This window comes from Hemiscyllium ocellatum, chromosome 11 (genome assembly GCF_020745735.1).
Source record: "Hemiscyllium ocellatum isolate sHemOce1 chromosome 11, sHemOce1.pat.X.cur, whole genome shotgun sequence".
NCBI classification, from domain to species: domain Eukaryota; kingdom Metazoa; phylum Chordata; class Chondrichthyes; order Orectolobiformes; family Hemiscylliidae; genus Hemiscyllium; species Hemiscyllium ocellatum.
In genome coordinates, this window is record NC_083411.1 from 43908655 (window position 1) to 43931957 (window position 23303).

The 23303-nt window shown below is 41.8% G+C and overlaps 1 protein-coding gene across 1 annotated transcript in view; it reads left to right on the top strand.

Annotated features, from left to right (window-relative positions):
• The window catches only part of LOC132820320 (sodium- and chloride-dependent neutral and basic amino acid transporter B(0+)-like), a 65955-nt gene extending 43278 nt beyond the window's left edge, over window positions 1-22677 (top strand). Inside the window, exons 9-14 of the mRNA XM_060832344.1 lie at window positions 1153-1278; window positions 8935-9053; window positions 14077-14176; window positions 18967-19076; window positions 19731-19901; window positions 22385-22677. Coding sequence (XP_060688327.1) covers window positions 1153-1278; window positions 8935-9053; window positions 14077-14176; window positions 18967-19076; window positions 19731-19901; window positions 22385-22522 — 764 coding nt within the window. The 3' untranslated portion in view covers window positions 22523-22677. The remainder of the gene's footprint in view (window positions 1-1152; window positions 1279-8934; window positions 9054-14076; window positions 14177-18966; window positions 19077-19730; window positions 19902-22384) is intronic.
• The last annotated feature ends 626 nt before the right edge of the window (window positions 22678-23303 follow it).

The following is a 23303-nucleotide window of genomic DNA, read 5'->3' on the forward strand; positions in this document are numbered from 1 at the left end:
CTAAGGCTGGGTTTGAACCTGGGACCCTGGGGCTGTGAGGCAGCCATGCTAACCACTGAGCCACAGTGCTACCCATAATCATGATTAAAAGGAATTCTGCAATTGCTGCTTATAATCAGCTAAATATGCTGCTGTCTGAGCTTCATCAGAAATGGACCCTCACTGGACATTCACTTTCTGAATTCAGACAAAGCAAGTGAATGTCCATGTTTTTGGATTTTAAGTTATTAATGTTAACAAATTCTTTCACTACCTTTTGTTTCTTCCTTGTATGCTTGAGCATGTGCAAGTGTTGCAAAACCCACTCCCTGATGTGAACGGATGATTAAATCGTACATTTAATTTAATTGTAAAGAGAGACTTTGGAAATTGGACTTAGAAAACATCCAGAAACCTGTTTGAAAAGGAACAAACAAAAATATAAAACACATCCATTTACAGTCTGAAGATGAGAGCAACTAAAATAATTTAATTTAACCCATTTTGCTCAAGTGCCTGACATGAGACATGAAAGATTTCTGGTGTGTGCAGAAACACACATGTTACTTGTTTATAGATGACAGTAATGTATGAAATGTTTGAACATTTAACTCTTGAAATTTCTACGGTTGGATCTAAAGAATGGTAGACTCTATCCACCCAAACACAAAACCGGGGTTGGGCTTGTACAGTTGAATTCAGCAAGGTCAGAAAGGCAGAGGTTCTGATGTGTCTGGAAATATCTACTTGAAAAAGCTTTGTAATGTTTTTTTTAAAACACTTAAACAATGAAAGGGGACTGTCCACTTCCCCCAGTTCAGGTTTTGGTTTGGTTTGGTTTGCTTTTAGCAAGCTGTTTTGTTTTGTAGCTGTTAGTCACATTTTAACTGGGAAACTGTTGGGAACCCACAGAAGCAGATCCACACTGATCCTTCCTGACATGTTCCGAGGGAGTCTATCCTGCCTGACATCACTGTCTTTGGCTGCTGGCTTAGCACATCCATCATCACACTTATGATCAGAACATGCCACGTGCCACAGCAGGAGTGCCTGCTGACATTTGTTCACTTCTGGGCTTTCATTGGCACCAATGCTGTTAATCTTTAGTTTAGGTTCCATCTGTCTATTGTAAGCATTGCTAACATTACCATATAAATTCCATCCACTGTTTAGGTTTTGGATTGGTTTTTATTGTCTATCCAGAAGCTCTTGCCCAGTTGCCATGGGCACCTTTATGGTCCATTTTATTTTTCTTCATGCTGCTCACTCTGGGACTGGACACTCAGTTTGCAGGTTTAGGTAAGAGTGACATTACTTCACTGAACTAATCATTTTCTACTTTCTTGAAAGGAAGTTATCTGAATCAGTATGATTATATTGAAGTAGAAGTTATTGTTTGTGATATTAGTGGATGAATGAACAAAGAACAAAGAAAATTTACAGCCCAGGAACAGGCCCTTCGGCCCTCCAAGCCTGAGCCTATCTCAATATACTGTCTAAACCTGTCGGTCAATTCCTAAGCATTTGTATCCCGCTGTTTCCCATCTATTCATGCATCTGTCCAGACGCAACTTAAATGAATCTACCATGCCTGCCTCTATCACCTCTGCTGGAAACACGCTCCAGACAACCACCATCCTCTGTGTAAAGTACTTGCCACGTGTATCCCCCTTAAACTTTCCACCTCTCACCTTGAAAGCATGACCTCTCGTTATTGAATCCTTCATCCTGGGAAAAAGCTTGTCTCTGTCCACCCTGTTGATACCCTTCATGATTTTGTAAATCTCAATCAGGTCCCCCCTCAATCTCCTTTTTTCTAGTGAAAATAAACCTAACCTACTCAACCTCTCTTCATAGCTAGCACCTTCCATACCAGGCAACATCCTCGTAAACCTTCTCTGAAACCTCTCCAAAGCGTCTAATGTGACGCCCAGAACTGTACACAGTATCCTAAATGTGACCAAGCCAATGTCTTGTACAATTTTAACATGACTTGCCAGCTCTTATACTCAATAACCCATCCAATGAATATGCCTTCTTGACCACTCGAACCACCTGTGCAGCAACCTTCAGGGTACAATGGATCTCTCTGCCCATTAACTTTTCCCAAGGCTCTTCTGTTCATTGTATAATTCGCTCTAGAATTAGTCTTGCCTAAATGCATCACCTCACATTTTTTCTGGATTGAAAGCCATCTGCCACTTTTCCGCCCAACTCTCCAATCTATCTATATCCTCCTGTATTCTCTGACAGTTCCTTATGCTTTCAACTACTCCACCAATTTTTGTGTCATCTGCAAACTTGCTGATCATACCAAAAGTGCCCTCTTCCAAATCATTTATTTACATTACAAACAACAATGGCCCCAACACTGAACCCTGTGGAAAACCACTAGTCACTTTTCTCCATTTCGAGAAATTCCCTGCAATTACTACTCTCTGTCTCCTGTTGCTCAACCAGTTCTTTATCCACCAAGCTAGAACACCCTGAACACCATGTGACTTCATTTTCTCCATTAGTCTACAATAGGGAACCTTATCAAACGCCTTACTAAAGTCCATGTATATGACATCAACAGTCCTTCCTTCATCTAACAACTTCAAAGAAACTCTATTAAGTTGGTAAGACATGATCTCCCCTGCACAAAACCATGTTGCCTGTCACCGATAAGTTCATTCTTTTCTAAATATAAATAGACCCTGTCTCTCAGTACACTCTCCAGCGACTTCTCCATCACCAACTTCAGGCTCATTGGTCTGTAGTTACCTGGAATATCCCTACTACCCTTCTTGTACAGAGGGACAATATGAGCAACCCTCCAGTCTTCCTGCACCTCACCTGTGTTTGAGGATGCCACAAAGATATCTGTCAGGGCCACAGTTATTTCCTCTCTCACCTCCCTCAGCAACTTGGGACAGATCCCATTCAGTCGTGGGGATTTGTCCACCTTAATAACCTCTAGCCTACCCAACACATCTTCCCTGCTTATGCCAACATGATCCAGACTATTCAAACTTCTATCTCTAATCTCAAAATTCATCATAGTCCTCTCCTCAGTGAACACTGATGCAAAGTAATCATTCAGAATCTCACCCATTCTCTCAGGTTCAACACACAGCCTTCCTTCATTATCTTTTAGTGGATCAATCCTTTCTCTAGTTACCCGCTTGCTCCTTACATAAGAATAAAATGCTTTGGGATTTTCCTTAATTCTGCTCACTAAAGCTATTTCATGTCCCCTTTTAGCCCGCTTGATTCCTTGTTTAAGACTTGTCCTACTCTTCCAATATTCCTCCAGGACCCGTTCTGTTCTTAGCTGCCTAGACCTTATTTACACCGCTTGGCTAGTCGTACAATTTCTCCTGTCATCCACAGTTCACGAATCTTGCCCTTCCTATCCTTTGCCTTCAATGGGACATGCATATCCTGCACTACCATTAACCTATCTTTGAAAGCCTCCCACATCTCAAATGTGGACTTCCCTTCAAATAAAAATCATTCTTTTTCTTATTTTGATTCTCTGCTTAATGTCTCAATGGGGCATCAAGGTGTTTGAGTTAAATAGAAACATAGCTGTATTAACGAAAAAAAACAAAGGAATGTGGATGCTGGAGATCTGAAACAAAAACGGGAATTACTGGAGAAACTCATTAGATCTGACAGCATCTGTGGAGGGAAAGCTGATTGAACATTTTTGCATTCACTTCTGAGCAGGGTCACTGGACCTGAAACATTAACTCTGCCTTCTCTGCACAGATGTTGCCAGACCTACTGAGTTTCTCCAGTAATTTTTGTTTTTGCCTCACAGCTGCATGAAGGGGATGACCAGCAAATTGCCCCATTGGTACTAATGACATCGGCAGGCTGAGTGACGGGTACCTGCAAAGGGAGTTCAAAGAGTTAAGTAATAAGTTGAAAAGCAGGTCCTCTCAGGTTGTAATCTCAGGATTTCTCCCTCTGCCACATGGTGGCAAGGCCTGTAAGAGGAAGATGACATAATTGAATGCATGGCTGAAGAGCTGGTGTAGAAGGGCCTGGGTGGGACAGTCTTCGTAGGATCAGTGTGGACGTGTTGATTCGCAGGGTCTGTTTCCACATTGTAGAGAGTCTTAAAAAATGGAGGGTTCTATGTATCTGGATCATTGTGATGTCTTCCAGGGCAGATGGGACTTGTATAAGAAGGGTGGGTTGCACCTAAATTGGAAGGGACACCAATACCGTGGTGGAGAAGGTAAAGTCACATGGGATTCATGGTAAGCCAGTACGGTGGATACAGCATTGCCTTGTGAGAGGAGACTGAGAATAGTAGCAGAAGGATATTTTTCTGACTGGAGATTTGCGACCAGTTATATTTCACAGGGATCAGTGTTGGGTCCACTGTTTTTTGCAATAAATGTAAAACATTTGGAGCAGAATTTAGATGGTTTGATTAGTAAGTCTGATTAGACAACACAATGATTGGAGAGCTGTGGATAATGAAAGGATAGCCAGAGAATGCAGCAGTATATGGGTAGTCTGGATACTTGGGAGAGAAAGTATGTGAACATATGTGAGTTGAGGCATTTTGAAAGGTCTAATGAAGGAGGGAGGTATAGAGTAAATGGCAGAACTCTTAGAACCATTAACATACAGACAGAACCAGGCAATCAGGTCTATAGTTCTGTGAAGGGGGTAACACTTGCCGATAAGATGGTCATACTGGCATACAACATGCTTACTTTCATTGGCTGTGGCAGAGAGTATGAAAATTGGCAAGTCATGTTGAAGCTTCATAGAATTTTAGTTCGGCCACATAGAGTCATAGAGTCAGAGAGAGGTACAGACAGAGAAACAGACTGTTCAGTTCAATTCGTTCATGCCAACCAGATATCCTAAACATTTGTCAACATTTGGCCCATATGCCTCTAAACCCTTCCGATTCATATACCCATCCAGGTGCCTTTTAAATGTTGTAATTTACCAGCATTCACTACTTCCACTGGCAGCTCATTCCATACATGCATCACCCTATGTATGAAAAACTTACCCCTTGGGTCCCTTATATATCTTTCCCCTGTTACCCTAAACCTGTGCCCTCTAGTCCTGGATTTCCCCATCCCAGGGAAAACACCTTGTGTATTTATGCTATCCATGCCCCTCTTGATTTTACAAACCTCATTAAGGTCACCCCTCAGCCTCCGACGCTCCAGGGAAAACAGCCCCAGCTGATTCAGCCTCTCCCTAAAGCTCAAATCCTTCAACCCTGGCAACATCCTTATAAATTTTTACTGAGCCATTTCAAGTTTTCCAAAATCCTTTCGAAAGAAAGGAGACAGGAGTTGCACGCAAAATTCAAAAAGTGGCCAAACCGATGTCTTGTACAGCCACAGCGTGACCTCCAACGCCTTTTCTCAATTCTCTGATCAATCAAAGAAAGCACACCAAATGTCTCCTTCACTATCCTATCTATCTGCAAATCTACATTCAAGGAGCTATGAACCTGCATTCCAAAGTCTCTTTGTTCAGCAATGCTCTCCAGGACATTACCATTATATAATAAGTCCTGCACTGATTTGCGTTTCCAAAATGCAACACCTCATGTTCATCTAAATTAAATTCCATCTGCCACTCCATTGGCTCATCTGATTAAGATCCCATTGTGCTCTGAGGTAACCTTCTTTGCTGTCCACTACATCTCCAAGTTTGGTGTCATCTGCAAACTTACTAACTACATTTCCTATGTTCACATCCAAATCATTTATATAAATGACAAAAAGTATTGGACCCAGCACCGATCCTTGTGGCACTTTGCTGGTCACAGACCTACAGTGTGAAACGCATCCCTCCTCCACCAACCTCTGTCTTCCACCTTTGAGCCAGTTCTGTATCCAAATGGCTACTTCTCCCTTTATTCCATGAGATCTAACCTTGCTGACCAGTCTCCCATAGAGAACCTTGTCAAATGCCTTACTGAAGTCCATACAGATCATGTCGACCACTCTGCCCTCATCAATCCTCTTTACTGCTTCTTCAAAAAACCTCAATCAAGTTTGTGAGACATGATTTCCCATGCACAAAGCCATGCTGACTATCCCAAATAAGTCCTTGCATTTCCAAATCCATGTAAATCCTGTCCCTCAGGATTCCTTCTAAGCAGTTCTGGTCACCATATGACCAAAAGGGTGTGGAAGCATTAGAGAGAGTACAGAAATGTTTTACGAGGATGTTGCCTTGTTTGGAGAGTATTAGCTGAGAAGAGAGTTTGGATAAACTTGGTTTGTTTCCAGTTGAACTTTGCAGGCTGAGGAGCAACCTGATAGAAGGTCACAAAACTGGGAGAGCCATGGATAGAATGGATAATCAAACTCTTCATCCAAGGAATGTCAATTACTAGGGGACATCGGTGTTAGGGAAAATGAGGTCAGTTTAAAGGAGATATGAGAGGGATTTTTTGTGACACAGAAGATGGTAAGTACCTGGAATGGGCTGCCTGAGGAGGTGATGGAGGTGAATACAACAGCAATGTTAAAGAGGTACTTGACAGATGTATGAATAGACAGGGAATAAGGGGATACAGAATGTGTAGAGAGAAAAGGATTTAATGTAGAAAGGTGTCATGAGTTGGAATAATATTGAGATTTGAATGGCCTGTACCTGTGCTGTGCTATTCTTTGTTCCTTGTTACTTCAACATCTGGAGATCTCATAACAGGATCTCCGTTTGATTTTTATTACAATAATTTTCAATCTCACTTTGTTTAGGTCATTCTTTCTTCCCTGTTCTTTGATCAGAGTAGCTCTTTTTTTCAGTTTGTTCTGAGGCGCTGTCACCATCTGAGGATAACCACTATGTAATTTGAGTTAGATCTTGAAAATGTTCCGCAGTGTTTGGCAGAGTAACAGGAACGGGATGAGATAAAATGCATTGAGGAATGATGACACTCTCCTGTTGCTGCACTGACCCAGAGACACAAAGTCAAATTTCACCTCAGCAACTGAAGAATTTGAATTGAATCAATGAAATAAAGTTGGAAGGAAAATTAAATACTAGGAATGGTGATAATGAAACTAATAACTTATTGGAAAAAGCCATCCAGTATGTGATGTCCTTTATGGAAGGAAATTTCTCACTGAAGTCTGACATGAAACTCTAGGTCCACTTTCTGAAATGACCCACAACCATTCAGCTCCCCAGAGACTAAAACAGCAAAACCTGGACAAAATACAGAATATCTCATATTTTTACATTTACACCAGACAAAGTACCAGACCGTGACTAATGCCAATAAAAGGAATTTAACCAGCTCTCCTTGAAATTCGATCTTTGCTGCTTCCCCACGATCCCTTATCCTGGGGATTATCAACCACCAGAAACTGAACTGGTCCAGCCACATTAATACTGTCGTTAAAAAGAGCAGGTGAGGGTCTGGGAATTCCCAAAGGTCTGTCCACATCAGCAATGTACAGGTCAGCATTGTAACAGAAAAACTTGCCCAATGCCTGGTTGAGGATGTTTCTCAGGTTATGGAGACAATAATTAAAACTGTTTGGAGTCATAGCTACCAGACCATCAATTCTTCCAAAGGATGGTCTCTGATTGCTGCTGTTCCACTGTAGGTTAACTGGCTCCAGTTGGGGCTAGGTAAAGGTGGTCTGGTAATTGTGTTCAGCCTGTCACCAGGATGCAACGTCTGTATGGATGGTGTATAAATGGGGAAGACAGTGTTGTAATGGTATTGGCACTGGCCTGTTAATCCAGAGAACCAGACTAATGTCCTGCGAACATTGGTTTGAATTGTAATTAATATAAAGTTAATCATGGTGCTGCTGACCATGAAACTATCATTTATTGTAAAAATCTATCGCTTTACTCATGTCCGTCAAGGAAGGAAATCAGATCCACATTCCCAATCCATAGTAATGTCTGAATGAGTTAATCGCTTCAAGGGCAATTAGGGATGGGCAACAAATATTGACCAAACCAGCAATAACCACATCCAGTGAAATAATAGAAAAATGTAGCAAACACTTTCTCAGGGGACACAGGGCATTGGGAGCCCATCCTTCGAGTACAACATACAGCTTCAGCTTTCTTGCTTCAGGAAGTGGATAATTGCATTGGAGCTAGTTAAAAGGAGAGTCAGTGCGCTGATTGACTCCCTGGGGAAGAATGAATTACTTTATGAGGAAAGGTTAGTACTGTACTCATTGAGTTTTGTAAAATGGGAGGTGATCCTATTGAAATATGCAACTCTCTGTGAGGAATGAAAGTTATGAGCTGAGTGAATGTGAAGTGGTCTAGACTGAGCATTACAGTTCAAGAAAATATCTCCATTTGAGGCACAGATGAGGAGCAGTAGTTTCTGTTAGATGTCATTACGTCTTTGGAATTCTCCCTACAGAAATAGTGGGAGTTGGGCCATTGAATATATTCAAGACTGACTTATGATTAACAAGGGAGTTAAGGATTCTGGGGGACTGGCAGGAAAGTGGAGGTAAGACCACAATCAGATCAGAAACTATCTTATTGAACAGCAGAGCAGGCTTGAGGGGCTGAATGACCAATTCTTCCTCTTGTTTCTTCTGATCTTATGTTTTCCTACAGCGTGGAACCCTTCCAGTGTTGGAAAAATTGCAGCAGCATCTCTTATCAGGCCCGAGGTTGTCGTAGAAACAGCACTTACTGTTGCCGGGCAAGAAGCAGTTTCTGTTGTTCCCCCAATTCTAGCAAAATCACCTGGAGGCAGAACGTACTGGGCCTGTGACCTGACTGTGACCTTTTGAATTTGTCTTCTGTTCGTTTCTCCATTCCTCCCTCCACACATCTCATTGGATTCTGCCTGGGACAGAAGACTTTGTCCTGATCTGTCCCTCTGGTCTGCAGAGCTTCAGTCTCTCCAGTGTTGGGTATCTCTGGGACTGTGTGAATTATTCATGAATTTCTAACCTCACTTAACTTTTGTTTTTTCTCTCTCAGAAACAGTTATAACAGCACTGCTTGACCTGTTCCCCAAGTTTCTTCGAACAAAACGCCTTTATTTGACAATTGGTATTTGTTTGATATTTTATTTCCTTGCCCTTCTTTGTGTGACACAGGTATGTATTTTTTTAAATGTTTTGCTCTGTTTCCGTACATAGTTCAGGCTAAAACTAACTAGTGTACTGATAGGATCTTTGGTACAGCTCTGCTGAGAATACGGTGACTTGTAACACTGATTCAATCACAAGGTGTTGGTGACAATTCGGTGCATTACTGAAGGAGCAGTGCACTGTCCGACCTGGAGGCTGTTCTGGCCTGAGGGAGCTACAACAGGATGGGAATGTGAACAAGACCGTTCAATTCAGAAACTGGAAATATATTCCTAAAACCAGCACACCCAGATGAAACAGCAACATATGATCAGGGAGGTTTCAAAAAATAATAAGCATCGCAAGTAATTTGGACATGGGGATGAACAGAAAATGTGAACACCTTGCGGAATGACAGTATCTAACTGTTCACAAGAGGAACCATTGACAACAGATCCTCTCCAAACAAAGATGTACAAGTAAACTCAATGAACTGTTCATGAATTCATCCTAACTGAAAGCCACAAACAGTCTCAATGAGTTTAATTCATACAGATTCTCAATGTCGGGTGGTGTTTCTAAATGCACTTTGAGTGACTTAGGAGGAGAAGTAGAAGGCAGAGAAAGTCAGTGGGATGGAGCCGATGAACTCTGAGATTGTCAAACACATTTCATGAATAATGTTAAAATGGCTGAGGAAGAAACCGAACCTGACTTTGTAGGATTAAAGTTAAATCTGTGAATTTATAACCCGTGCTCCACCTAATGAAGGCAAGCATCCCAAATGCCTTCCCAATTACCCTTTTGTCCTGAGCTGCCATCTTCAGGGATCTGTGGACAAGTATCTCAAGGTTCTTCTGTTTCTTTGAGCTTCCAAGTACCTTGCTATCTACTGAGTACTCACTTAAAGTGTTCACTGTGAGAAACAAAGCTCACTCGTTTCAATAATTTTAGTCTGAGACAAGATCTGAATCAGTAGTATCGTTTATTACACACTTGCAAGAGGGATGTTGTGTCCACTATCCACAAGGCAGGGAGACACACACACTGAATTCAACAAGTACACAATATTTATGTAATTTGTTCCTATTCTCTCCTCCCATTGCTCCTCCCCTGTTTACATCTGTTTCTAATCTAAACCCAGCTGTTCATCTCTGAACTCATCTGGCTTTGTCCGTGACAAACTGTTTATCTCTGGCCTCACAAGGCCGTTTGACCACCTCCCTCTGTGGTCTTATTGTTATTTATCCTTCTTCACTGCCATCTGTTTCTGTGCATACCAAAGCAATCTTTCCTTCTTTCCTTTTTTCACACTGAGCTTTATGACGTTTTGATGGTGGTCTTTTTTTTGTTTCTGCTGAAGTGGGAAACAGATGCTTATAACTATTGTTTGTACAGGCATTTCTAGCTTAACCTACACCCCCTCCCCTCACAGCACCTTATCTATTTGTCTGTTTGCAGGCACATTTCATTCTTGCATGCACATTTTAGCTAAAACAAAAACAATTATGTATTTCCTTCACATAGTTTTCATTCTCGTTAACTCAGCTCTTGGCTGAAATAATTATACACTGGTGTGAGTTCATTTACCTTGCATAAACAATTATGAATGCAGAAGTAACACTGTTTTACCTATATCCCACATCATTCTTCCAAAGTGCATCACTATACATTTATCAGGGTTAAACTTCATCTGCCACTGATCTGACCACCTGACCCATCTGTTTATATCCCCCTGAAACCTAACACTCTCCTCATCACTGTCGCACCCAGCTAATGTTTGTACCATCTGCAAAATTACTTACCACCCGCCAACATTCTCATTTACGTAATTTATGAATATTATAAAAAGAGACCTGGCACTGATCCTGCAGTATGCAACTGCACAATGTCCTCCAGTCACACAAACAGACTTCTATCACCACCCTCTGTATCCTGTCACAAAGCTCGTTTTGAATCCATCTTGTCAAGTTACTGTGGATCCTATGAGCGTTGATCTTTCTTATCAGTTTCCACTTTCTTATCAGTGGGACCACTTTAGAGGTACTGTTGAAATCCATGTAAACAACATCAATTGCCCTTCTCTTAGCCATGTGCTGGTCACCTCCATGTAAAACTCTACCAGATTTGTTCAGCACGACCTCCATCTGGGAAAATCATGCAGACTATCCCTGACCAAACCTTGCCTCTCTTTTTGGGGATTAATTTTCCCCTTCACTATTTTCTCCAATAGTTTCTGTGAGAAATGAAGCTCACTCACTTCAATAATTTCAGTCGGAGACAAGATCTGAATCAGTAGTGTCATTTATTTTGCACTTGCAAGAGGGGTGTGGTGTCTACTGTGTACAAAGGCAGTTTCACACACACACTGAATTCAACTAGTACACAATTTATGTAATTTGTATCCCATCTCTCCTCCCATTTCTCCTCCCCTGTTTACATCTCCCACCTCTCTAAGACCAGCACCCATTTCTCTTGTTTATCTCTTGCCTTATCCGGCCCTGTCTGCAATAAAATGCTTATTTCTGGCCTCACAAGGCCATTTGATCACATCCTGCTGTGGTCCATTGTTAGGTATATCCTCCTTCACTACCATTCTTTTCCCTTACTTATTATGACCTTATGACCTCATGACTTCTTGATTGTGGTTTGTTCTTGTTTTTGCAGAAGCGGGAAACAGATGTTTATAAGTACTGTTTGTACAGGCATATCTAGCTTCACCCCCTCCCCTCACAGCACCTTATCTGTTTGTCTGTTTGCAGGCACATTTCATTCTTGCATGCACATTTTAGCTAATACAAAAACAGTTATGTATTTCCTTCACATAGTTTTCATTCTTGTTGACTCAGCTCTTGGATGAAACAATTATACACTGTTGTGAGTTCACTTACCTTGCATAAGTAATTACGATTGCAGAAGTAACACTACTTTACCTGCATCCCAGTTTCCCCACCACTGATGCTTGGCTTACTGGTCTGTAATTCCCTTGTTTATCTCAAACACTCTCCTTGTGAAAATGATCTACATTAGCTGCCTTCTAGTACTCCATCACCTTCGCTGTTGCCAGAGAGGAATTAAAAATTTGGTTCTGTGTCCCTGAAATTTTCTTCCTCGTCTCCCACTGCAACCTGGAGGACAACTGTAATCCAGGACAGGGCGCTTCATGGACCTTGCAAACTCCCTCAATATTGTTTGATTCAGGATTTCTCCCGGACCTTGCAGACTCACTTGATATTGATCGAATGAAGGGGATCTCTCAGACTCTGTGGACTCACTAGAATGTTGTTTGGTTCAGGGTATCTCTCGGACCCTGTGGGCTCCTTGACCAGAATGTGAGATTAATTTACCCAGGTCTCCCTGTGTGTATCAGGGAAAAGGGCAACACAACATGAGCCCACAGGCAGAGGGATCTCTCCCTCTCTCTCTTAGTCCCTTGCTCTCTCTCTCTCTCTCTCTTTTGCTCTTTCCCTGCCTACAGTCTGAGGACAAACTGCTCTGTTCTCTGCCATGTCCCTCAGCTGGAGACTGGGGTCAGGTCAAGCCTTGCCAGGGCCGGTCTCTTCTACTTTCCTGGCTGCTTTCTTGAATCTTTTGAGTAGATTGTCGTGGTGGTGGGAATGTGTAATTGAGGCAGGAAACTTAACAACCTTTTAAAAAGTACTTGGATGAGCACTTGAAACGTTAGTATTCAAAGCTCTGTGGCGAGTGCGGGAAAGTGGGACTCGTGTGGGAGTTTTGACAGTACAGATTTGATGGGCAGAATAACCTCTTCCGTGCTATATGAATCTCGGATTCTACAATGAGACCCTGCAACATTAGGATGTTAGTAAATGATTATTGGCTAAATAAAGATAGACTAAACAGCCTTGTCATTCACAAAAATGTGATAATCTCGACATTGGTCGGTGCAGTTACTCATATATCACACGTAAATATATTTAAATTGGATCAGAAATGACAGAAATAACTTAATAAAGGTAAATGCAACATTGTGAGAATCAGCAGATGGAAGGTAGATGTGAAATATACTTTAAAGGGGGCTATGGTAGATTGAGGTCATGGGAGGGGAGAGAGATCATGGGAGTTTGAAGCTGTTTTGTGCATTTCATTACATTAAATTTCTCTCTGAATGTAAGCTGTTGCTGTTTTAATGAATGTGTTATCAATACTATTAGCATCATGGAACATAGACTATTGCAGCACAGTACAGGCCCTTCATCCCTTGATGTTGTGCTGACCTGTGAAGTCAATCTGAAGACCATCTAACCGACACTGTTTCATTTTCGTCCTTATGTCAATCCAATGACCATTTAAATGTCCTGAATGTTGGCGAGTCTTCTACTGTTGCAAGCAGTGAGCTCCACGTCCCTATTACTCTCAGAGTAAAAAGGCTACCTCTGACATCTGTCCTATTTTGATCACCCCTCAATTTAAAGCTATGTCCCCTCATGCTAGCCATCATCATCTGAGGAAAAAAGCTCTTACTGTCCACCCTATCTAATTCTCTGATTATCTTCGATGTCTCAATTAAGTCATCTCTCAGCCTTCTTCTCTCTAACGAAACAGCCTCAAGTCCCTCGGATTTTCCTCACAAGACCTTCCCTCCCTACCAGGCAACATCCTTGTAAATCTCCACTCTACCCTTTCCAAAGCTTCCACATGCTTCCTATAATGCGGTGACCAGAACTGTATGCAATACTCCAAGTACGGCCGCACCAGAGTTTTGTACAGCATAATGTTACCAGGCAGTTAAAGCAGAAAACAGGATATTGAGATACTCAAAGGAATCCATATTAAATCCAATGAGATATTTAAACTTTGTGAATTCACATGTGGTGTGAATTCGAATTTTGGTCGATTTATTTCAAAAAAGGGAACGGAAGTCAGCAAAACTGACGCCACGCTGTAAAGGAATGAGTTGACCGACTAGTGTTGGATGTTCTGTAGTTGAGATAAAGAAAACCTTCATGACCCAATATTCTCTTGTTTTGAATGTCAGAGTTTTCTAAAATTCTGATGTAACAGTTTCTGACTTCCCATTTAATTTTAGGCTGGGATTTACTGGCTAAATATGATGGATCATTTCTGTTCAGGATGGCTTCTCATTTCAATAGCTCTGGTAGAACTGATCAGTCTCAGCTGGATCTACGGTAAGTAGAACAGGAACAAGACTGAAATAAAATAAAATAATTAAATTCAGAAAGGCTTGTGTGGATCTTCCTGTGTCTTCAAAACTGCATGAGAATGCTTTGGGTGAAATGATATTCCTCATCCTCTTCTCTGAAACTGATGGGAATTCAAATTACCTTCACCCATTTATATTCTCATTTTGGGAGCTTGGGTTTAAAAGGGGCAGTACAACAATCATGTGCGACACAATTCTGATGAACGGATGGACCTGAGTGTTCAGTCTCCAATTCCAAATTTTACTCTAAGACCTTGGAGCCTGTAAGTCCCTATTTGTCACTTCTATATGCGTTTTAATCTCCTTCTTGTCTATAGCCATTTATAGAGAACTTCCTTTGCCTCAGAAATGAGCTTCACCCATTGCTCAGTGAAATGTAGGTGGAAGTTCCATTGCTATGAAACACTGGAAATACTCTTCTGTATCATTTAGGTGGACGGATGGGGTTATATGCAGTTTTTCACCAGGTTCTGGCTTGAACAGAATTTGGTGGAGAATAGTTCAGTTAAAAGGAATATTGCTGATTGCCAGTTAATTTGTAGATTTACCCAAGCCCCTTTGACTGATCTTGTATGTCAGGGTTATTATGGTCACATTTCAGACAATTTTTCACGCAATGTTCGGACGTGCCCTTTTAATCGTGGCCACCAACATATTTCCTGAAACCTTTCCAAGGTGTTTTCCAACTCTTAGTGTCCATATATATTATGGTATGAATAAATCATCAAATTATTTTCTTTCTCTGGTATGACACTTTCGTACAGTATCACAGCCTCTTTCATGTGTACGCCTTTTTATTTATTATATTCCTCAGCTTCCTTCGCTTACAAGACTCTTAAGAATTCCTTTTTGTTCTCCTGCTAAATCAGTTGAGGCCACTCCTTTCTCTTTGGGTGCTCCTGTTTCCTCAACCTACAGCTGCCATTCTTCTCCAGCTATTGCCCCTCATTTTGCTAATTCACCTGCTTTTCTATTTCTCTCTCGTGATAACTTTGAATGAGCTTTCACTTTCATCACTCCATATTCTTTCCCTTTCGCTGATCAAAGATGTACTTCAACAATGGGACAGATCGTAGGACCTTTCCATCTGCTGACACAAAGTCTCTCGCCTCCCATCAGGGGAGCTGTTCTGTCAGACTGTTGCACAGGTACATCCTGTCTGAATAGATGGTAGATTCTGGGGATGTTTATCTGGGTGGCTCATGATATATGCCACTGCTGCCAACTCAGCTACTTGAGCACTCCTGGTCTTTGGCATTTTGAGGACTATACTATCCATCTCCCATCCTTGTTCACCTTCCATATAGATCCCACAGCCAGTTCTCCATCTCCATCCTCTACAGATGAAGAATCATCAACAACAATGTTAGGATTATTTGACATTCTCTTCCTGTTCTCTTATTTCTGTCTGTCCATCTCTTGTCTTGGCTATTCCCTGTGATCTCTTGACCATTATTCCCTCCTCTTTGTTTTGATAGAAATAATCCCTTGGGTTCATTTGCTATCACCACCTGACAGTCATGGGGTGTCCTCTGGTAAATTAGGTTATTTGCTAACATGGTAGTATGTTTTGACCCTTTTTACTTCTCTGTTTCATCCTTGTAATCATCGTGTCCATCTCGCAATTCTGTTTTGGCTCACTCTACCAACGTTAATATGTCTATCCAATAGCATCTGAATGGGTATATATTCTATCAAAATTGTCAACGAGTTCAACCCTACAATGTAGATGAAATTTTGTAATTCCCAGAACGCTGCCCATAAATACCTTTCACATGCCCTGGATCCCTGCTCTACTGGTATGAGCATGTTCGAGGCACAGGCTACTGGTCTCAACTGAGCATGCACCTCTTGGAATAAGATATTGCAGAGTCTGTTGTAGCCATCTCCAAGGAGAATGGTTCAGCTGGGTTTGGGGTTTTTCAGGGCATGAGCACTCACCAAGCACTGGTTTAAGCTACTGTTACTTGTGTGTGTTCTGCCCTCCATTCCCATGGGGCATCTTTCTTTACTAACATCATTAGTGGTGTTGACTTTGTAGCAAAACCATCAATATGGGCTCTGCAATACCCAGTCAAGTCTAAAACAAATCTGAATCCTTTCACATCTGTGGGGATGGGAAATCTAGTTGCTGTTTTAAGTTGTTGTTTGTCTATCTTTCTTTTTTGTCGTGTTAACACTCCTCCTAAATAATTCCCTTAACAGACCTTATTAATTGAGTCTTCCTTGGATTCACTTTTGACCCAAGCCCCTTTAGCAATTGCAAACAGTTGTCTCTCTATCCCATCCTGTTTTGTATTACACATTTATGTTGGAGAGGCCTGAGACCATCGTGTTGGGTTAGTGCAACAACCCACTTGTCGCCTCAGTTGATAACATATGTGGTACTGGCTGATGTCCCTCTAGTGGCAAGGGCTGGACCTGCATCTGATTCATCCCACCTCTCCGGGAGTTTGGACAATCTCTGGCATTGTGTCCTTCTTCACCGCAATTAAAACACTTACATGAACCCCTAGGGACCTGATCACTCTCTGTGACCGCAGCCGAGTCTTCTCGTTCATGCCTGCATCCCCTTCCTATCATTTGAGAGGGTGTGGTGGTCCCCTTGGGACTGGTCACTTTCCTTCATTTCTCCATGCTGCCCCTTGATCTCTAAGAGGTGCCATTCATCCTCCCTGAGCCTTACATCCTCTGGTCTTCTCCTCCCAAACTCTGCCATTTTCCTCAACACTCACGCCTCCAACAGTGTTGGAGGGTTAAACACATCACACACCTTTCACAAATTCTCTGTGCAATGGGACACCATTGTATGCACCCACCGATTCTTAAAAGGTGCAGCCAAATGTCACTGGTCTCGACCTGGATCGGAGACACTCTGGAACACTTTCCACTGTCTGGCGGCAAATGCAGTTCAGTGTTCCCCTTTCCTGTGTCTACACTCAGTCAGGGCTTCCACTGGGTGCCCTCTATTAGCTCCCACAGCCGTCAGTACAGCCTCCTATAACACATCTAATGCTCCCTCTCCCACATTTTGTAGCTAGGGCAAAGCTGACTGAATAGTGGGATCAGTATTTGTGATTTCCTCCTCCTCATTATCGAACCCCTGTGTGGTTCGCTGCTTGTGGATAGCTTGGATTAGCTCCCATGGATTATCTCCAGGCTGACAATCTCTCATACACTTGGCTGTATCCCTGAACATCATAAGGAGTGGTACTTGTAATATCTGGAGGGTTGGTGGGGAGTATAAGTGTTGCCCTCCTGCCTGTTCTCTCCTATAATGTCTATCTTCTTCGTACACTTTGTATGTTCGTCTGAGGTCCCTTACACTAAGGGACCTGTGTTGACATATATAGTACATTCATAGCCATTTTTGAATCACAACACTGTTTCTTTAAACCTTCTGTCTGCACATGAGCCCTTTTCGTTTCTTCTTCACTTTTCACCTTTTCCCTCATCAATTTCTCACAGTGTGTATGAAACGGGTTCCTATGCATGAGGTCTGAATCTCTGTGGCTTTGTAAATTCCTGATCTTCTCGGTCAATCTCTTTATCTCTTCTCTAATCTGAGCTCCCTCTGTTTGCAGCTTCAGCTCTCAGTTCTGGCTTCCTGCCCAGACATCCACCACACAGCTGGCTGCAACAGCTTTATGCACTTTCTTAAAGTACCTTTCTCTCATACTCTCTTCTGGCAAACTCCAGAGAGTATCCCCATGTGTTCTCGTTCCTGTACCAAGCCTACCATTATACTTACACTACTTCAGCCATTTCCCAGCCATGTTGCTGAAATCCTATCCAATCAGAGTGCCCTGGATTCATCACTTGCTGTTAGCGCTAACTTCTTTAATGTGTCCACTGTTCTTTTTCTGTCATTCTCACAATCAAATTTCCACCTTCTCCTTCCCACACCCGCTTACTCCATTGGGGCTTTGGAAAAATCAGACAGTACGCTGTCCAGCATCAGAGTGACTTAAAGCAACTTCTTATCAATGCCCAACCAGGAATGCCAAATTCTGTTGCCCAGCTCTGACAGACGACATAGTACAAGATACAGCAGAACACTTAGAACTCTAGAAAACTCAATTAATTTATTGAGAACTTAAATGAATCTCACACACGTTTAAGTACAACTACCCTGTGTTCTGTGATTAACCCCAAACATTATTTCCCGGGGGTGTTGGCAGCTAGCCAGTTTGGAGCTCTTCTCAGTGTCTTCACCATGCCTCTTGACATAAGGTACCTCCTGCAAAGTTAATCTTTGAGTTCTGCTGACAAAAGCATTTTCTCAGGTTTCTTTATACACAGGATTCTGTGCCAATTGTATGCCTCATTTGGAATTATCTGTGCATGTGACCAATCTCAACTGTCTTATCGTTATTTGGCAGAGACAGCAGTTACTGATGTCCTGCAACCTTAGCTCTTAGCAGACCTGAATGACTCATCATAATTCTGATCACATAACAGCCCAGTGTAAAGTCTCTTGTCAGTTCCAATCATCTTCAGCCTTATCCAACAGCTATTTGCCATTTGACTCAGTCAGTCAGCATTTTCTCCCCCTGTGGTTGTGGAAAAACAGAACTAATTCTCCATCAGTCTGTTTACAGTTCCCCTTCCAGGTAATCACCTTGGTGATTGGGAACAGTTTATTCACCCTGTTTGCAATCCTGAATGATCTCTTCCCTGGTTAAACCTGCTCATTAGATACCGACAGTGCGGGATGGACGATATGATTGTGTTCTGCTTTCTTGTTGTTCACAGGGGCAAACAGATTCATCAAGGACATTGAGATGATGATTGGGCAAAGGACTTGGCTCTTCTGGCTGTGGTGGAGAGTCTGTTGGCTTTTGATCTCTCCATGTTTGCTGGCAGTAAGGAGATGTCACACATTTTAATGATCTAAAGTGACAATGATCAAACTCCAGATAGGCTGGTTACATTCTTGTTAAAGTACTGTGGGCAGATCTGGGGACCACAAACCTTAGGAAGGATACATCGGTCTTGGAAGGGTTACAACATACTGTAGGTTCACAAGAGCAATATCTGGATTGCAGGGGTTAAATTATAAAGGGATTATACCAATTCAGCCCATTTTCTCTAAAATCTAGAAAGTTGTGGGTTGATCTGATCAAAGTTTTCAAGATATTAACACAACACATGATGGGTAAAGATAAATTATTCTTCCTGCTTTGGGAATCTAGAATTAGGGGCATAGTATAAAGTTAGGGCCAGACCATTCAGGAGGGGTGTGAGAAAACACTTCTGTACACAAAGTATGGTCTATGTTTGGAATACTCTCTCACAACAGCAGTGGATACTGAATCAGTTGTCAAAATTATCCTTCTCAGATTTAAAATTATGTTTAGCAAAGATATTGAGGGATATTGTGCCAAAGCCAGGCACTTGGAGTAAGGCCAAAGGTAAGTCATGATGTCATTGAATCAATGGGGCTCAATGGCCAATAACTGCTGCTATAGTTATTCAGCCTTTTTGAGAAATTGATTTGTGCTTTCACTTCATTTCAGGTCATCTTGCTCTGGTCCTTAGTAATATATGCTCCCCCAAGATATGGACCAGTTGAATACCCTGTCTGGGCAATAGCACTGGGCTGGTGTATGACCACCTTCTGCATTATGTGGATTCCCATTGTGGCCATTGTGAGAGTTGTTCAAGCTGAGGGCTCCACCTTGTGGCAGGTAACTCCTTGATACCTTTCAACAATTGAAGAGCAGAATTTCTGTGATGTTCTCCAAATCTCTCTGTTCGACAACAATTAAGCGTTACGTACGGCAACACAAATATCATCAAACATGCAAAAGAAATTTACAGTCATCTTTCACAGCACAATTTCATATGGTTCCATAAAGGGATGCAAATCATATCAATAAATGTTTGCTTTTAATGAAGATCAAAATGGAAGTGGACAGGTAAAATAATGTGGAGCGCAGTTCCAGAGTGCAAAGCCTTGGCAGCTAAAGGGTTGGACATCAGTCGCAGGACAAAAATTAGAGATTGTGAGGAGTCCATAATTAGAGTAGGGTAGATAGAACATAGAACATGGAACAATAAAGAGCTGAACTGGCTCTTCAGTTCTTGATGTTGCACCGAACTGTGAACTAATCTAAGCCCATCACCCTACACTATCCCACCATCATCCATGTGCTTGTCCAAGGATTGTTTAAATCTCTCTAATGTGGCTGAGTTAACTATGTTGGCAGGCAGGGCATTCCACACCCTTACTACTCTCTGAGTAAAGAACCAGCCTCTGGCATTTGTCTTAAACCTATCATCCCTCAGTTTGCAGTTATGCCCCTTCATACAAGCTGAAGTCATCATCCTCAGAAAAAGACATTAACTATATACCCTATCTAATCCTCTGATCATCTTGTATGTCTCCATCAAATCTCCTCTTAGCCTTCTTCTTTCCAATGAGCACAGGCCCAAATCTCTCAGCCTTTCCTCATAAGACCTTCCCTCCAGACCAGGCATCATCCTGGTAAATCTCCTCTGCACCTTTTCCAATGCTTCCATATCCTTCCTCCAATGGGGCAACTAGAACGGTACACAATATTCAAAGTGCGACCATACTAGCATTTTGTATAATTGCAGCATGACATTACGGCTCCGGAATTCTCTCCCTTTTACCAATAAAACCTAACATACTGTATGCCTTCTTACCAGCACTATCAACCTGCATGGCAATTTTAAGGGATCTATGTACGTGGACACCAAGATCCCTCTGTACACACTACCCAGAATCTTTACATTGACCCAGTATTCTGCCTTCCTGTTATTCTTCCCAAAGTGAATCACCTCACATTTAGCTGCATTGAACTCCATTTGCCACCTCTCAGCTCAATTCTGCAGTTTATCCAAGTCCCCCTGCAATCTGCAACATTCTTTCACACTGTCCACTACTCCACCGACTTTAGTGTCATCTGCAAACTTACAAACCCATCCACCTATGCCTACATTTAAGTCATTAATAAAAGTGACAAACAGTTCCAAAACAGATCTTGTGGCAAACCACTAGTAACCAGACTCCAGTCTGAATATTTTCCATGAACCACCACTCGCTGCCTTTTTACAGAAAGCCAGTTTCTAATCTAAACTTCTCTATCCCATGCCTCTGCATTTTCTCCAACAGGTTTTACTGAAGTCCATGTATACCATGTCAACTGTCCTACCTTCATCCACATGCTTGGTCACCTTCTCAAAAAGCTCAATGAGGTTTGTGAGACACGACCTGCCCCTGACGAATCCATGTTGACTATCTCCAATCAAATTGTTGCTTGCTAGATGATTATAAATCCTATCTCTTATAATCCTTTCCAAAACTTTTTCTACATCAGACATACAGCTCACTGGTCTACAATTACCTGGGTCATCTCTACTGCCCTTCTTGAACAAGGACACAACATATGCGATCATCCAGTCCTCTGGTTCTAAGCAATGGCGACTCAGTGATCAAAGCCAAAGGCTCCAACACATCCTCCCTAGTTTCCCAGAGAATCTTCGGATAAATCTCACCCAGATCAGGGGACTTGTCTACTTCAATTCCTTCTGGAATTGATAACACCTCTTCCTTACTAACCCCAATCCTTTCTAGTCTAATAGTTTCGTGATATGAGACATTAATTGCATCCCAGAGCAGGCAAAGATTAAAAATGCTGTAGGAATGTTGGTGTTGCTGCAGTGTTTGACATTTTGTTGTCTATCCCAGTTTGCTCTTCATTCGGTTCTGGTGAAGCCTCTTCCTGAACCCCTGTAACACGCCTGGTGAATGTGCCCTCAGCACACACCATGTCTCTGGAATGAATGGTCAGGGGATATATTTAAACTACCGAAAGTCAATTGGTGATGTATCCTACATCAAGAAGATTTAGCTATCAGTGAGACAAAATTAATGGCTCAGTAACACTGCTTCAGTTAATGTGGCAGTGCTCACAGTAAACTATAAGTTATAACACATTCCTTCAGTGTACTTCACTGCTAAGAAGTTAGAGTTTACACACAGGAGTGTAATCTCCAAAATACATACACAGGTTAAATATATTTTCAGTACAATATGAAATGCTATGTATTAAAGGAAAATCTCAATAAAATCAGGTATTAATCTGGTTAAATATTGTTTAAAATCAGGAAGAATTTCTTCAACATTTCTTTGTTATTTTCACAGAAACTTTCTGCCGCTTGCACAGCAGCTCCTGATTGGGGTCCATTCTTAAAACAACACAAAGGGGAAAGATACGGAGGCAGAGCTGATTCTGCAGAACTCTCAAACTCTGTGCAACTTCTGGCCACTCCAGAGATGTGAACATTTATGGGGATATTTCTGATTGATTTGTAAACAATGGATCTGAAATTTTATTGTTGTTATGATGCACGCCACTGTAACTGCAGGGAGGATGTTCAGAAACTCAGCCAGGTGTCAACAGCAAACATGGGCATTAATTTGGAGCAGGGTGGAGTGTGGTAGAATTACTGAGCATTACGTTTCCTGTATCATGAGTTCTTTGACATGAGCTGAGGCTCCTGCCTCAGACCTTGTGCTAATATATGGGATTCCAGTGACTGGTCCTCTCTCCCTAATGTTGCCCAAGTTTCTACATTAAATAACAAAACCCACCTTTAAAAAAAGTTGTCCAATCAAAGTCAATCCATTCTCTAAGTTCCAGTTTCAAGCTTCTATCCTCTGCCATTCATGACACATGAAACTTAAAATTATTCACTTTTCCCAAATCGTCAACTGTAATCTTTACAGCTTCACTCTCATCCCTTTCCATAGGCTCAAATGACAGTCCATAACTTGGGTCTTTGATCTGCTTATCTTCATGTGCTTTTCCCTTCTTGTTCAGATACCGATTGATATTATGATCAGCTCTGCTCTATAGCTCAGTGTTCTGTCAAGTGTGATTAAAAATGGGCCTTCAGCTCACTTGCTCATTTAGAAAATCCACAACAATCAGGGACAGTGAGGGACTCCATGATAGTTTGGTACAACCCAACATTGACTTTGAAACGTACACCCCCCTTGCGTGTCCCAATACTGTTTTTTTTTAAATTAATTCACAGGATGTGGGTGTCACTGGATGTGC